Source organism: Protopterus annectens, chromosome 17.part0 (genome assembly GCF_019279795.1).
Source record: "Protopterus annectens isolate FY-2018-M chromosome 17.part0, PAN1.0, whole genome shotgun sequence".
In the NCBI taxonomy this organism is placed as follows: domain Eukaryota; kingdom Metazoa; phylum Chordata; order Ceratodontiformes; family Protopteridae; genus Protopterus; species Protopterus annectens.
This window is the reverse complement of record NC_056751.1, coordinates 107138562-107153101: the sequence shown is the minus strand read 5'-3', so window position 1 is coordinate 107153101 and position 14540 is coordinate 107138562. Positions and strand designations below refer to the sequence as shown.

Genomic DNA, 14540 nt, shown 5'->3' with positions numbered 1-14540 from the left:
AACTGCATTATTTGGACAGAACAAAGCCTTTCAGAAAATCAGAACAGCTCTTTGTGGCCTATGCGGTAGGAGCTACAGGAAAGCCAATTTCCAAGCAGACAATCTCAAAATGGATAGCCCACTGCATACGCTTTTGCTATTCCTTTCATGGCAAAACTGTTCCTACAGGCATTAGAACTCATTCCACCAGGGCCACAGCCACCTCTGCAGCCTTCCTCAGAGGAGTTCCTACCAAGGATATCTTGGAAGCAGCCACTTGGAGTTCTGTGCATACCTTCTCCAAACACTACAACCTACCGTTATACTCCAAATCTAGAGCAGGCTTTGCCACTGCAGTCTTGCAGGGCATTTTGGCTCCTCCTAGTTCCACCTAGTGCCTACCACCCCTTTCTTAGCTTTGGGATTCTACCCATCTGTTATGACTGCAGCTGTATGCGTGATGAACATAGTACAGTTTTGTACCTACCATAAATGTAGATGTTCGAGTGCTAATACAGCTGCAGTCCAGGTTTCCCTCCCTCCTTCCCCTCTAGGGGTATTCTTTTATGGTGTATTTGCTTGCAACTACTGTTTTTTGATTATATTGCATTGCATTACTACATAATTTTATGTATTGCCTTCCTTCTGGGGGCACAAAAAACTGAAGAACATGGCGTCGGCTGGTTCTTTTATACCCCTGTCGCACTGACGTCAGGGAAGAAGCGACGACAACCGACGCCGGACCTAGACTTTGGAATTCGGCCGACCGAGGACCCGCCTGACGGCAGGAGAACCCATCTGTTATGACTGCAGCTGTATTAGCACTCGAACATCTACATTTATGGTAGGTACAAAACTGTACTTGGGGAAACTTTTTTCTTGCTCCACTCCGATGTCAGAAAAAGTTAATAATTGTATTTCATGTGGGAAGCAAATACCTCATAAGGATTTTCATTCGTACTGTATTCCTTGCTTAGGCCCTGACCACGACGTAGCTAGTTGTCGGTTTTGTGCTAGATTCAATCAGCGTACAATTAAGCGAAGGTACGATTTTGCTTTTCATTACTTCGGTAGGCGCTTTAACTACAAAATGTCTGATACGGTCCCGGCTACCGGAGTTCACAAACGTCGCAAGGATAAAGACAGGCCTCAGAGGTCCAAATCTGATGATAGCGCACAAGCGGAGCCAGCTTCAGGTTCGGCCGTCATCAGTGAGGTGCTTTTGCAGCCCCTGTCGTTGGCCATTTCAGAACCGACGGCCGAAACGGACTCTCATGAGGAGCCAACCAGGCCTTTAAATATTTCTGTTGCAGGACCTTCGGACAATGCTCCTTTGGATGGGTCCAGAGCCGCCTTGCAGGTACCGGCTTCCGAAGGGGTTTTCAGGCCTACTCAGCTACTAGTAAAGGCAAAGCCAAAGACAAAAGGCATAGACTCCTTCTAAATCAAAGACTTCAACACAGGCCTCTTCTGAACTGGCACCCAAGTCACAGAAACAGTTACTCAAGATGGCGGAGGATTTACTTACTATGATTAGGGGTTCACATCCCCCTCCAGACAAAAGGCCAAGGCAGGATGTTTATTATGATTCCTCTGATCAGGCTTCTGTTTCCTCAGTTTCTTCTTCTGATCAGGAATATTCTTTCCCTCCTTATGAGGATTCTGATGCTGAAGAATCCATTCCTTCAGCTTCTCCCCCTGAGGATTTCTCTTTTGGGGAAACTTTGCATGAAATGAGGGAACATTTTCACTGGGAAGGACAGGAGTATTCGGAATCCAATAAAAGACTGAGGGATTTTCTTCTTCTTCCCCAACATAGACCCCTGGCTATTCCTCCTGTTTTGGATATTGTGGATGATGCCTTTTCGGAGGCTAACTTAACCCCTGACTCTTTTCCTCCTGCTCCTGTTAAGCCTGATTGATATTACAGGGTTCCTGATTCCCATCAGTTTTTATACAAGAACCCTGCTGCTGACCCTGAAACCATTTCTCAGGGTCCTAAGGGAGTTAAGGCCGCTTCTGCCAAAAATCCCATTCCTACTGAAAAGGATTCTCGATCCTTAGAAAGATGGGGCAAAAAGGTGTACACTTCTGCTACTTTATCCATTAGGGCTTTAAACTGTAAGTTTCATATGCTTAAATACCAGCAATTTCTGTTGTCTGTCTTAAAACAAAAGCTTACTTCCATCTCTGCCTGTGCAGATGATAAGGAATTACATGACTTATTGCATGCCACTGAACAGGTTGGGAAGCATGGTTTACACTGTGGATTTGATGCCTTGGAGGCTTCTTGTAGGGCTGCGGCCTCTGGCACAGTCATTAGAAGGCATGCATGGCTAAAGGAACAAAATTTACCTGAACAAGTAAAGGCTAAATTATTGGATGCTCCTGTTCAGCATAATGTTTTGTTGGATCAAAAGCTGAAGAGGTGATTAAAAAGATGGAGGATAAGGTGAAATCCATGCAAACAGTTAAAGATTTCTTACAAGTACAGCCACCTAGATTTAGCAGGAATTGGCCTTCAAAAAATTGGTCCTTTCCCACTTCAGACAGGCCTCAGAGGGGTAGATATAGATGCTCCAGAGGGAGGCCTCAAACACAAGCTGCTTATAGACCAAGACAGTGGGTGCTTCCACCCCTGGGGGGGGTGAGGACAGGTCGCAATCTCAAAGGAAACTAACTCAATGACTCCCTCTGTTGGGCTACAGGAACTTCTTGCCTGGAAGCCCCTCTCAGAGGAAAACTCTCTCTTTTTTTTATCAAAATTGGACTCAAATAACCCAAGACAAATGGGTTTTGGATGTGGTTTTAAGAGGTTACAAATTCCATTTTCATACCTTGCCAAGGCCAAGCGGATGGCCAGACCTTCGGAAACATCAATGGACGGAGGCCTTAAACCAGGTGGCAGCTCTTTTGGCTATGAATGCCATAGAACTGGTTCTTCTTTCAGAGATGGGAAAAGGTTTTTACTCGAGGCTCTTTCTAGTCCCAAGGAAGCAAAACTCATGGAGACCCATTTTGGATCTGTCGGTCTTGAACACCTTTCTAGAGATTCCAAAATTCAAGATGCTTACTCTACAGCAGCTACTTCCAATGCTGTCCAAAGATGCATGGATGGTAACTTTGGATTTAAAGGAGGCATATTTACACATTCCCATCAGGCAGGATCGCAGAAAATACCTCTGGTTCAAGGCCGGATCAAGGCACTTCAATTCTCTGCGCTGCGATTTGGATTGTCTACTGCGCCCAAGGTCTTCACCAAATGCCTGGCTCCAGTAGTAGCTTACTGCAGACTCAAGGGAATTCAAATTTACCCTTATCTGGACGATTGCCTAATTCAGGCAGACAGCAAGGATGTCTTACTCCAGCATCTAGAATTTGTACAGAACCTCCTCAAGTTCCTGGGATTCTCTGTAAACATAAAGTCAAATTTGACACCATCACAACAGATAACGTTTCTGGGTGCACTTCTAAACACCACAACCCAGATGGCATTTCTGACATCCGAAAAACAATTACAGCTGGTTTCAACTTTCAAAACCTTGGCAACTCTAACTCAACTCTCTGCAAGGAAATTCCTGCAGGCTTTGGGTTACATGGCCTCCTGCATCCTTCTCGTACCATATGCAAGACTACACATGAGGAAAATACAGTGGTACCTAAAAAGTGTATGGTCTCAGCATTGCCACAGTTTAGACATACTGATCTCCGTCCTTCCTTGCCTTCAAAAGGAATTTCTTTGGTGGTCCAGGGCATGTGCTCTAAACAAAGGGAAACCCTTCCGTCTGCCTCCTGCCACTCAGATTCTAACCACAGATGCCTCGGATTATGCTTGGGGAGCCCATTTTCAGGGCAGTTGTCTGCAGGGCCTTTGGACAAAGGATCAGAAGCACCTGCATATCAACTTAAAGGAAATGTTAGCCATTCAGAAAGCCCTATTGGCCTTCAGGAATCTTTTACAACCAGGACAACTACTAATACAGACAGACAACACCACAGTTATGTGGTACATAAACAAGCAAGGGGGATCTCATTCCTACCCCCTTTGCAGACTAGCCATGGATCTATGGAACACAGCTCTAGCTTGCAATCTGGATCTTCAAGCTCAGTTTCTACCAGGGAAACAAAACTTCCTGGCAGACAGTCTGAGCAGAAACCTTTCTGATCCACACGAGTGGGTGCTGGACACCAAAATATTCAGGATGATAACAGCAGTCTGGGGATGTCCTCACAGACCTCTTTGCATCCCATCTCAATCATCAACTACAGAATTTTTGCAACAGGACTTTCCACAGAGAAGCTTGGAAAGTGGATGCCCTGTCATTCAGTTGGAGGAACCTCTCAGGATATGCCTTTCCGCCTCTTCCTCCTCTTCCACGGGTTTTATTGAAGATAAAACAAGACAAGCCCAACATGATAATCTTGCTGGCTCCAAATTGGCCTTGGCAGTTTTGGTATCCAACTCTAAAAAACCTATGCCTGGAGCCCCCTTGGGTTTTACCTCCATCTCCGAACCTTCTGTCCCAGCATCAGGGTCAGGTTCTACACTCTCATGTCAGAACTCTCAGCCTGGCGGCCTGGTTAATCCAGGGCCTTTGATTTCTTCTTTACTGCCCAAGCAGGTTATGGATGTCATTTTAGAAGCCAGACGTCCTAGCACTAGAAAATCTTATGCAGGAAAATGGAAAAGATTTTGTTCCTGGATGCAGGCTCAGGATTCTGATCCTCTTCTTCCTAACATTACTTTAATTTTACTTTACTTGACAGATCTCTTACATAAGGGTCTCTCTTTCTCTTCCATTAAGATACATGCCTCTGCTTTTTCTGCTCATTATAATACAGACCCTCCCATCTTTTCCCACCAGCTCATGAGACAGTTTCTCAGAGGAGCTAAGAACTTAAGACCTCCTAGATCTCCTCCCATTCCTGCTTGGGATCTCAACTATGTTTTGGAAAAACTAACCTTGCCTTCTTTTGAACCTGCTGCCTCTTCTGACATCAAGTTTTTATCTTGGAAGACAGCGATTCTGTTAGCCCTAACCTCTGCCAGGAGAGTTTCAGAGTTACAAGCTCTTATGGCTGTGGAACCTTATATTATTTTTCATCAAGACAGGGTAGCTTTGAGGACTAATCCTACCTTCATGCCTAAGGTGGTTTCCAAAGTGGCTTTAAATCAAACTATCCACTTGCCAACCTTTTTTCCCACTCCTCAAAATAAAGGGGAAAAGGATCTTGCATTCCTTGGATGTACACAGACAACTACGTGTTTACCTGAACAGAACCAAGGACATCAGAAAATCAGAACAATTGTTTGTTTCTTATGCTTCAAGTTCCCAAGGTAAAGCCATTTCAAAACAGACCATTTCTAAATGGATTGCTCATGGAATCAGATTTTGTTATTCTCACCATGGAAAGCAAATCCAAGGGAGTATACGGACTCATTCCACCAGAGCTGCTGCCACTTCTGCGGCCTTCCTCAGGGGAGTTCCTACCAAGGACATTTTGGAAGCTGCAACTTGGAGTTCAGTGCATACTTTTTCTAAGCACTACAATCTACCTCTCTACTCTAAGTCTAGGGCAGGCTTTGCCTCTGCAGTCTTGCAGGGCCTTTAGCCACCCTTCCTCTTTATGACCACCTCCCTTTCTTTCAGCTTTGGGATTCTACCCTACAGTCATGACTGCAACAGTGAAACACGATGAACATAGTACAGTTGTGTACACCTACCATAAATGTAGATGTTAGAGTGTCTTCACTGTTGCAGTCTGTTCCTCCCTCCTGTCCCTCTTATTTTACTTTTGTGTATTTCCTTTTTTTTCACCATTCTTCTGAGGTGTATTTGCAAAGGTTATGGGACCTTTTTCATTTTGGGACTCCTGACATCTGGGGCAAGAAAAACTGGAGAAGATGGCGTCGGCTGTCAGCTTTGTACTCCTGGCGCTCTGACGTCAGGGAGCATGGTTGAACAGCCGACGCCGGACCCAGACTTTGGGATTCTGGCCGACCGAGGGTTGCCTGCCGGCAGGGGAGAACCCTAGTCATGACTGCAACAGTGGAGACACTCTAACATCTACATTTATGGTAGGTGTACACAACTGTACTTAATATTAAATGGACATGAATGAAACTTGTCTGTTGTGGTGAGTGCATAACTTTTGTGTATTCATGATTGGTCATAACAGAAGGTGACTGCTTGCATTAAAATGTGGCACTAAAGTACCTGAAAGTCTCTGTAACAACTTGGGGTTGAATCTGTTTGATTATCTGATTAGTCAAAGCTTATTAAAAGGTGTATAAGAATGTTCAGTCACTCTCAGATTTTCAGCGAAGATGCTTAAGTTGATTGCTTTTTATTATTTTAGTGTCCTTATAATTTGTACGTTGGTATCATCCTTTGTCATTATTTTCCTTTTCACTGTAGATATTAATGTCCTCATCAGATTCAGTGTTAGGGTTAGCTATGGATTCATATGATCCTGCATTTGGGTTAAGCTGGTACAGGAGAGGTAATATCTGACTTTTAATTCTTTGTTCCTGAGACTGTACTTTTCTTGTGGTGACATCCTAAGGAAATGTAACTATTTCCTCCTTTTCCTGCTTTGTTTTTTTTGGGGGGGAGGGACTTGCATTGAAATTTGTAAGTAAAATAGATTAATTTGCCCAGAAAATGTGCATTTCCATCTTGTACCCTGTAGACTTTCAGAAGGCACATGAAGTCATTTCTTTAATGAGATTTTGATAATTCAGTGTCTAATTAGGCTAGTCCTGTTTGCAGCTAAAGTCTTTGATTACTCTTGGTACAGTAGCTATTTGAGTAGCGATGTTTTGTGCCAGCTGTTTATAAAGGCAATTGCAAAAACACTGAGTTACCCGTTTATATTTCTAACGGCCTTTAGATTTTCCCCCATAGCATTTGTCAGTGATCCAGGTTACTAAGGTCTGTATTGGTCTAGAAGAGGTGATGAGACAGAAAAATCCCATTCCATCTTATTTCTGTCACTTCCCAGGAAAGGAAGGAGTACATGACTCTATGAAGAAACCACATTCATGGTACTGTGCATACACCTTCCTGTTGTCTTGCTTATGATTTGTTACCATTAGTTAGCACATACTCATAGTGTCTGTCCGTCAAGCCCATAGTGTGGGTACCCTTCTCGGGACTGGAGACCATCTGTAAACCATTTGACATTGTCCCATCTCCCCTGGTCTGCACATCAATACCTTGGCCTATTTGAATCTGGATCTCTAATGAGAACTAACAGCAAAGTACTTAAGTCATCTGTTAAATCCTCTGTCAAGATTAGAGAAAGAAGTATTTTGCTTTTTTCATTAATTTTGCACAGAAATGAAAATGAACAGTACTTAATTTGTAAGCATTCACATTCTTCAGTAGTTTTATGTCATGGATTTTTTCCTTTTCAGATTTTCTGTCTTCATGGAGGCCTCTCACCATCCATAGACACATTGGACCATATACGAGCTCTGGATCGCCTCCAGGAAGTTCCACATGAGGTGAATATTTTTTTTCAGAAATAGTTTTGTTTATAAATATTGTATGCATCCCCTTTGACTTAGCAGATTTGGAAATTGTCAGGGTTTGATTTGCTAGAAGCAGATAAGGAATGCATTTTAGTGCTGCATTAAAGGAGTACCTTTTAAAGGAAACACTCAGAATTACAAAATGCTGCATATTTTAAATATATTTTTTGCAAACCTTTTCTTGGATACAGGGAAGGAGAATGAACACTACAAAAGGTACCCTGAAATGCAGTGTTCGTGGTAAATCTAGAAATCATAAGCCATACCTTTTATACGATCTTATAGACTGCTTTTTGATGTTTGGAACATGCAACCCAGGAAATCATACTGCTATTACTTCATGGACTCTCTGGTGGCTTTCGCTTATTTTGTTGAATATTGGCTCTTATTTTGCATTCTTACCAATTTTTAGGTAACAGGTGAAAGTGAAAGGATTTTTGCATGTAGTTATTTTAACCAGATGTACTATCTTAACATGCATTATCCCTCACGGTAAGCATTACAAGCTGCATCAAAATATTGTTACTTCATATGTGCAGAAAGTGAGAGAGCTTTCTTCCGAATGAGTGACTGTGGAAGTATGGAGCCTGCTGTGCTGGATGAAGTCAGGTACTGCCTTTCATGGGCAAGGGGAAGTCTGCACACTGCCTGCCTTGACCTGGCCAAAGCCTCCACTACTATTCCCCACTTGGATATAATAGATAAACTTTCTCAATTAAGCATCAGTCTGTATGTTACCAAATGGGTAGCAAACTGGCTCAGTGTTAGAACCCACCTAGTCAAAATAGGGGAAGTCACCTCAAGCAGTAGACGTGTAATGAGCGGTGTACCCTAGAGATCGGTCTTGGGGCCTCTGTTGTTTGGGATGTACTTTTTCTGAGGTGCAGGTCAAAACTAGTGGGCTATGGCTGACAAAGTTTGCAGATAACTGCAAACTGGGTACGGTCATCATTTCCCCTAATGATGTGGACATCCTCCAAGAGGGTCTCACCCAAACAAATGACTGGTGCCAGAAACATGGCCTCAAACTGAATGTCAAAAAATGCATCATCCCCTTTAGGGAGAGTGATGTCACCACAGATTATCACATTAATAACGAGTTCCTATGCACGTAGTAAATCGTGAGGGACTTGGGAACCCAGGTTGATGGCAGATTGACTTTTGACCCACCATATTGCCTCTGTACGGAAAGCTTTCTACATGGCCAACCTCGAAAGTACGATAGCGAGTACACCAATAAGTGCCGTCACTATTTAGTAAAGGAATGAAATAAATACCGAATCCTAGGTTTGACTTGACAGATACAATTATAGAATTCAAAAAATTCATTCGAAAAGCTAATTTAGCTGTCCATTTTAATAATTTGAATGTGACTGATAAAGACAATATTCCCCACAGAACATATATTGATACCCCCTTTAAGAAGACAAGTAGTTTTAATCCTCCCAGCCATCCTAGTATCGAATTGTATGAGAATTTAACTATTAGAGAAATTTATCATGAATCCAACAAACTTAAACAATTAGCTTCTGGTGCGAACGTAACACAAGATGAAGAAAGATTATTAAGTAACCTTAGGGAAAATGAGAATATTAGAGTTATGAAACCAGACAAAGGGGGTGGTATCGTTTTATATGATAACACACAATATATTAAAAAGATTTATGACTTGTTACATTATTCTGGTAATTATACACCTATTTCCATTAATGAACTCAATATTGCTTACCAAAGGATTGATTCTTATATTGAAGAATATTACATAGAAGGAAGAATTACTAAAGAGATGCATGATTTTTTAATAGTTAAATTTCCAAAATTGGCCACCCTAGTCGGTATACCTAAGGTACATAAAAATATATGTGATTTCCCCCTTCCGTCCAATAGTCTCCGGTAGTAAATCTAAGACATTTCCATTAGGAAAATACATTGACTTTAAATTGAAATTTTTATATGAAAAGGTTTCACATATGGTTAAAGATTCCTGGGTATTTTTGAGTAATTCCCCTTTAGATATGAATTATGGTAATATTACATTTCTTACTATAGATGTAATTGATTTATTTTCGTGCATCCCCAAGGACCAAGGACTTGAAGCTTTTAGTACTAGTATTTATAAGTATTCAAACCTCGAATGGGAAGAAATTAGATTATTGGAAGAAATGATGGCCATCGTATTGGACAATAACTATATATACTTCAAAGGTGAATATTTTAAACAAAAGGAGTAGCGATGGGAGCCGCCTGTGCTCCCATCTATGCTAACTTAGTAATGCTTCATTGGGAGGATACAGTATTATTTACTAGTAATTATTTTAAGTATGTGAAGTACTATTCCAGGTTCTTAGACTATATCTACATATTATGGGATGCTGACTCTAGTACACTAGAATTTTTCATCAATTATCTCAATAAGAGTAGTGAATACCTAAAATTTACCTATTCTTATAACACTGGATTACCATATTTAGACACTTTCATCCAACATCAATCAAATACATTTATTTCTTCTATATATAGAAAAGACACTTTTTCTAATAACTGTTTACATTACACCAGTTGTCATCCAGAGAAATTGAAGAATAATGTATTTAAAGGTCAGTGTGTTCGAGCCGCACGTATGACATCTGACAATGAATTATTATATTCTGAATTAAATTTTATAAAGGAGTTATTTATGCAAAGTGGATATCCTATTACTATGATGGACCACACTATTCAATACATTTTACAATATAGGAATTCCAGATATCAACCCTTATTAGGGAGTAAACATAAACATGTAGTTCAAGAGACATGCATGTCCCTTGAAAGTGATAATAATAAGTTAGTCAATAGTCTTGATTCCTTTCATAGGTCTTACATTTTGCAGTTTAATATAGCAGCCAGCTGTATTAAAAAGATCCGTTTAAGGTGGAGGTGGGATTACATCAAGGATCAGCTCTGAGTCCTTTCTTATTTGCAGTGGTGATGGACAGGTTGACAGATGAGATCAGACAGGAGCCCCCGTGGACTATGATGTTTGCAGATGACATCGTGATCTGTAGTGAGAGTAGGAATCAGGTTGAGGAGACTCTGGAGAGTTGGAGATGTGCTCTAGAGAGCAGAGGAATGAAGGTCAGCAGGGCTAAGACAGAATATATGTGTGTAAATGAGAGGGAGGGAGGGTAGAGGAATGGTGAGTATGCAGGGAGTAGAGTTGGTAAAGGTGGACGAGTTTAAGTACTTGGGATCAACAGTTCAGAGTAATGGTGAATGTGGAAGAGAGGTGAAGAAGACAGTACAGGCAGGGTGGAATGGGTGGAGAAGAGTGTCAGGAGTGATTTGTGACAGACTGGTACCAGTAAGAGTGAAAGGGAAGGTCTACAAGAGGGTAGTGAGACCAGCTATGTTATATGGGTTGAAGACAGTGGCATTGTCAAAAAGGCAGGAGTCAGAGCTGGATGTGGCAGAGTTAAAGATGTTAAGATTTGCACTCGGTATGACTAGGATGGATAGGATTAGGAATCAGTATATTAGAGGGTCAGCTCATGTTGGACAGTTTGGAGACAAAGCAAGAGAGACGAGATTGCGTTGGTTTGGACATGTGCTGAGGAAGGATGATGGGTATATTGGGAAAATGATGCTAAGGATGGAGCTGCCAGGTAAGAGGAATAGAGGAAGGCCTAAGATGAGGTTTATGGACGTGGTGAGAGAGGACATGCAGGCGGTTGGTGTGACAGAGCAAGATGTAGAGGATAGGAAGAAATGGAAAGAGATGATCCGCTGTGGCGACCCCTAATGGGAAAAGCCGAAAGAGAATGATGATATCTAAAGATACTCAGTTAAGTAAAATACTGGGAGCTAAACCGAAGTTTACATATAAAATGGGAACTAATATCAAACAACTAGTGGAATACAAAACTACTGGAAAGAAAAACAAGTTGACCCCTGGTTTGAATCCGAAGTGTGGCACTTGCAATCAATGTAAATATGTCTGAGAACACTACTTATTTGGCTAACGGACATAAAAGTTGTGTAAAAAGAAGGGCAGGTAACTGTAATAGTAAGATGGTTATATATTTAAGCATTTGTCAGAAATGCTCTAGTTTTTACATAAGTAAAACGGAAAGAAATTTAAGAAAAAGGATCTATGATCATGTATACTGTATAAGAACTAAAGACAACAATAATGCACTTTATAGATATATTGACAGAGAAGGGGACGACCACCACTTCAAATTTATTATACTGGAAGTGATCAAATTTGATTCCAAAGGGGGGGATTTTAAAAGTTTACTCAGTTATAAAGAAATATGGTGGCAAATATACCTAGATGCCACCACACTGCCTGGTTTAAATGAATTTATATCTATAAAACCATTATTACATTTTTAATTCATTTATGTTTTATATAAATTTATTGTATTATATTAATTCTTACTCAAATTTTAACATATTATGACAAAGGTATATGTTATTTATTAAAGATGTATGTAAGATTTATATTTATGCAATATCATATCTTCATAAAAAATGTTTGAATTATATGTGGTTCACATAATTATTCACACAATATATCAATTTTAATTTTTTAACAAGGTACGACAGTTTTTTAGTAATTTTAGTATTATAGTAGTATGTGTAGTATATATGTATATTCTTATATATTTTTATATGTATATAGTCGAGTTTTTTATTTGATAGTGGGTATTTTATATATTTATTAGACATATTCTATTTATATATTTGGGCATTTATCTACTTTGTTCTATTTATATTGTCAGAGAATTATATTGTCAGAGATCTATGTGACAAATATAATTTTACTAATTAGTTTTTCCAGCAACTGCAATTGCTTTAGACGCATCTGTGTCTTTAAATATTGTAAAAAAAAATTTTTGGCGCCAAAAAAGTTTTAAATTACTTGTTATTGAACTAATTCAGTAGTTCTGATGAAGCCCGGATATGCTGGGTGAAAGCGCTTAACCTGATTTCTATTCGTTTACTTGTTTGTTTTCTGCCGCTACTAGTTTTAATAAATTGAAGCGGTTTCATTTATCTTGTTCTGGCCAGCTGTGAATTTGTTGTACACGGAGTGACGGCACTTATTGGTGTACTCGCTATCGTACTTGGTTATCGGCTAGTTTATTCTGATGTCCTTCAAGAATGCAACTGCAATCATAACATATGGGTTGTCCTGCCTCAGGCAGCCCTCGGTCGGCCGGATTCCAAAGTCTGGGTCCGGCGTCGGCTGGTGTCGCCTCCTCTCCGATTTCAGAACGGCTGGAGTATAAAGGCATCGGCCGACGCCATCTTCTTCAGTCTTTCTTGCCGCGCAGTGCCCGAAGCAGAAGCAGTTCGCAAGTGCCGGTCGGTCAGCTCCTGTGTTTTCAGTACCGAAGTCATCTAAAAGCTAAGTACCCCGTCGGGGAACATTTTTTTCTTGCCTCAGCCAATGTCAGAACAAATTGAGAAAGTTGATAATTGTTTGTCTTGTAGTAAACAAATACCTCATAAGGACTCCATTCTTATTGCCTCCCTTGCCTGGGCCCAGACCACGACGTCTCGGCCTGTGCTGCCTGTGCTTGCTTTAATAAGCGCACTCTCAGGCGCCGGGCAGAATTTGCCGAAGACTTTTTCGGCGGATCTTTCGCTTATATCATGCCATCGGAACTACCGACAACTCAATCTACCAAAAAACGAAAGGACAGGGACCGACATCCTCGGCCCGCGTCCTCCGCCAATACTCCTCCTAAACCCCCCGCAAGTGCTTCAGTCCCTTCGGAAGCGGTAATTCAACCGCTCCAGGCCGACGACACAGCGTTAACACGTCCTTCGGTCTCGGAGTCTTCTCCGGGGCCGGTTGTTAATTTTCCTCCAGAAACCGAAGTTCTGGATCTACCCGACACCATTCCTGTGGACAAGGTTACTCCTGCACGTGGGGCAGCTAGGCCTCCTGTATCCATGTCCATCAAGGCCTTTGCACGTGCTAAGGCCGCCAGCCAGGCCAAGGCCCATCCTAAACCTACTGCCCAGGCCCCTTCTTCTGATAAACAGATCATGTCTCTTGCTGCAGATCTTATTTCTCTTATCGGGGGGTGTCAGCCTCATCCAGACAGAGGTTCCCAGCCGCCTGCAGAGAAAAGGCCCAGAACTGAGCAGGCAGACAACCTCTCTTCAGATGAAGCCTCTGGGGATTCTGAGCATTCAGATACCCAAGAAGAATCCTTCCAGGCCTATGAGGACTCTGATGCTGAGGAATCAATTCCCTCTGCCTCTCCTCCAGAGGATTTTTCGTTCGGTGAAGTCCTACACTCTGAGGGAGCATTTCAAATGACAGGGTCAGGAATTCTCTGATTCCAGGAAAAGGCTTCGTACCTTCCTCAAGCTACCCCAGCACAGACCTTTAGCTATCCCTCCAGTTATGGATGTCCTGGATGATGTTTTCTCCGACTCCAGTGCTAACCCTGATTCTCTCCCTCCTGCTCCTGTCAAGCCAGACCGATATTATAGAGTCCCTGACACCCGCAAACATCTCTTTAAGGCCCATTCTGTGGATCTAGAAACTATTTCACAGGGCCCCAAGGGAGTGGCTACTTCCACAGCCAAGAACCCACTGCCAGCGGATAGGGAAGCTAGGTCCCTGGAGAGATGGGGTAAAAAGTTTATACCTCTACCACCCTGGACATGAGGTCACTTAACTGCCTTTTTCATATGTTTCAGTACCAGGATTTTTTACTGGATGATTTACAGAAAAAGCTAGCCTCTCCTGAGCCTATTGATAGAAAGGCATTGCAGGATCTAGTACATAACACTCAGCAGGTTAGCAATCATTTTCTTCAGTGTGGATGTCCTTCATGGATGCATCTGCAGTCATAACAAATGGGTTGTCCTGTCGTCAGGCAGCCCTTCGGTCGGCCGGATTCCAAAGTCTGGGTCCGGCTTCGGCTGATGTCGCACTTCACCCGACGTCATCTCTGCTGGTCTTCGGGTATAAAGGCATCAGCCGACGCCATTTTCCTCAAATGTATGCGTTCATGGA

General features: G+C 41.8%; 1 protein-coding gene across 1 annotated transcript in view; it reads left to right on the top strand.

Moving 5' to 3' along the window:
- Positions 1-14540, top strand: part of PPP2CB (protein phosphatase 2 catalytic subunit beta) — a 564832-nt gene that overhangs the window by 283106 nt on the left and 267186 nt on the right. The window contains exon 4 of the mRNA XM_044059310.1: positions 7400-7489. Within this exon, the coding sequence (XP_043915245.1) occupies positions 7400-7489 (90 nt within the window). The remainder of the gene's footprint in view (positions 1-7399; positions 7490-14540) is intronic.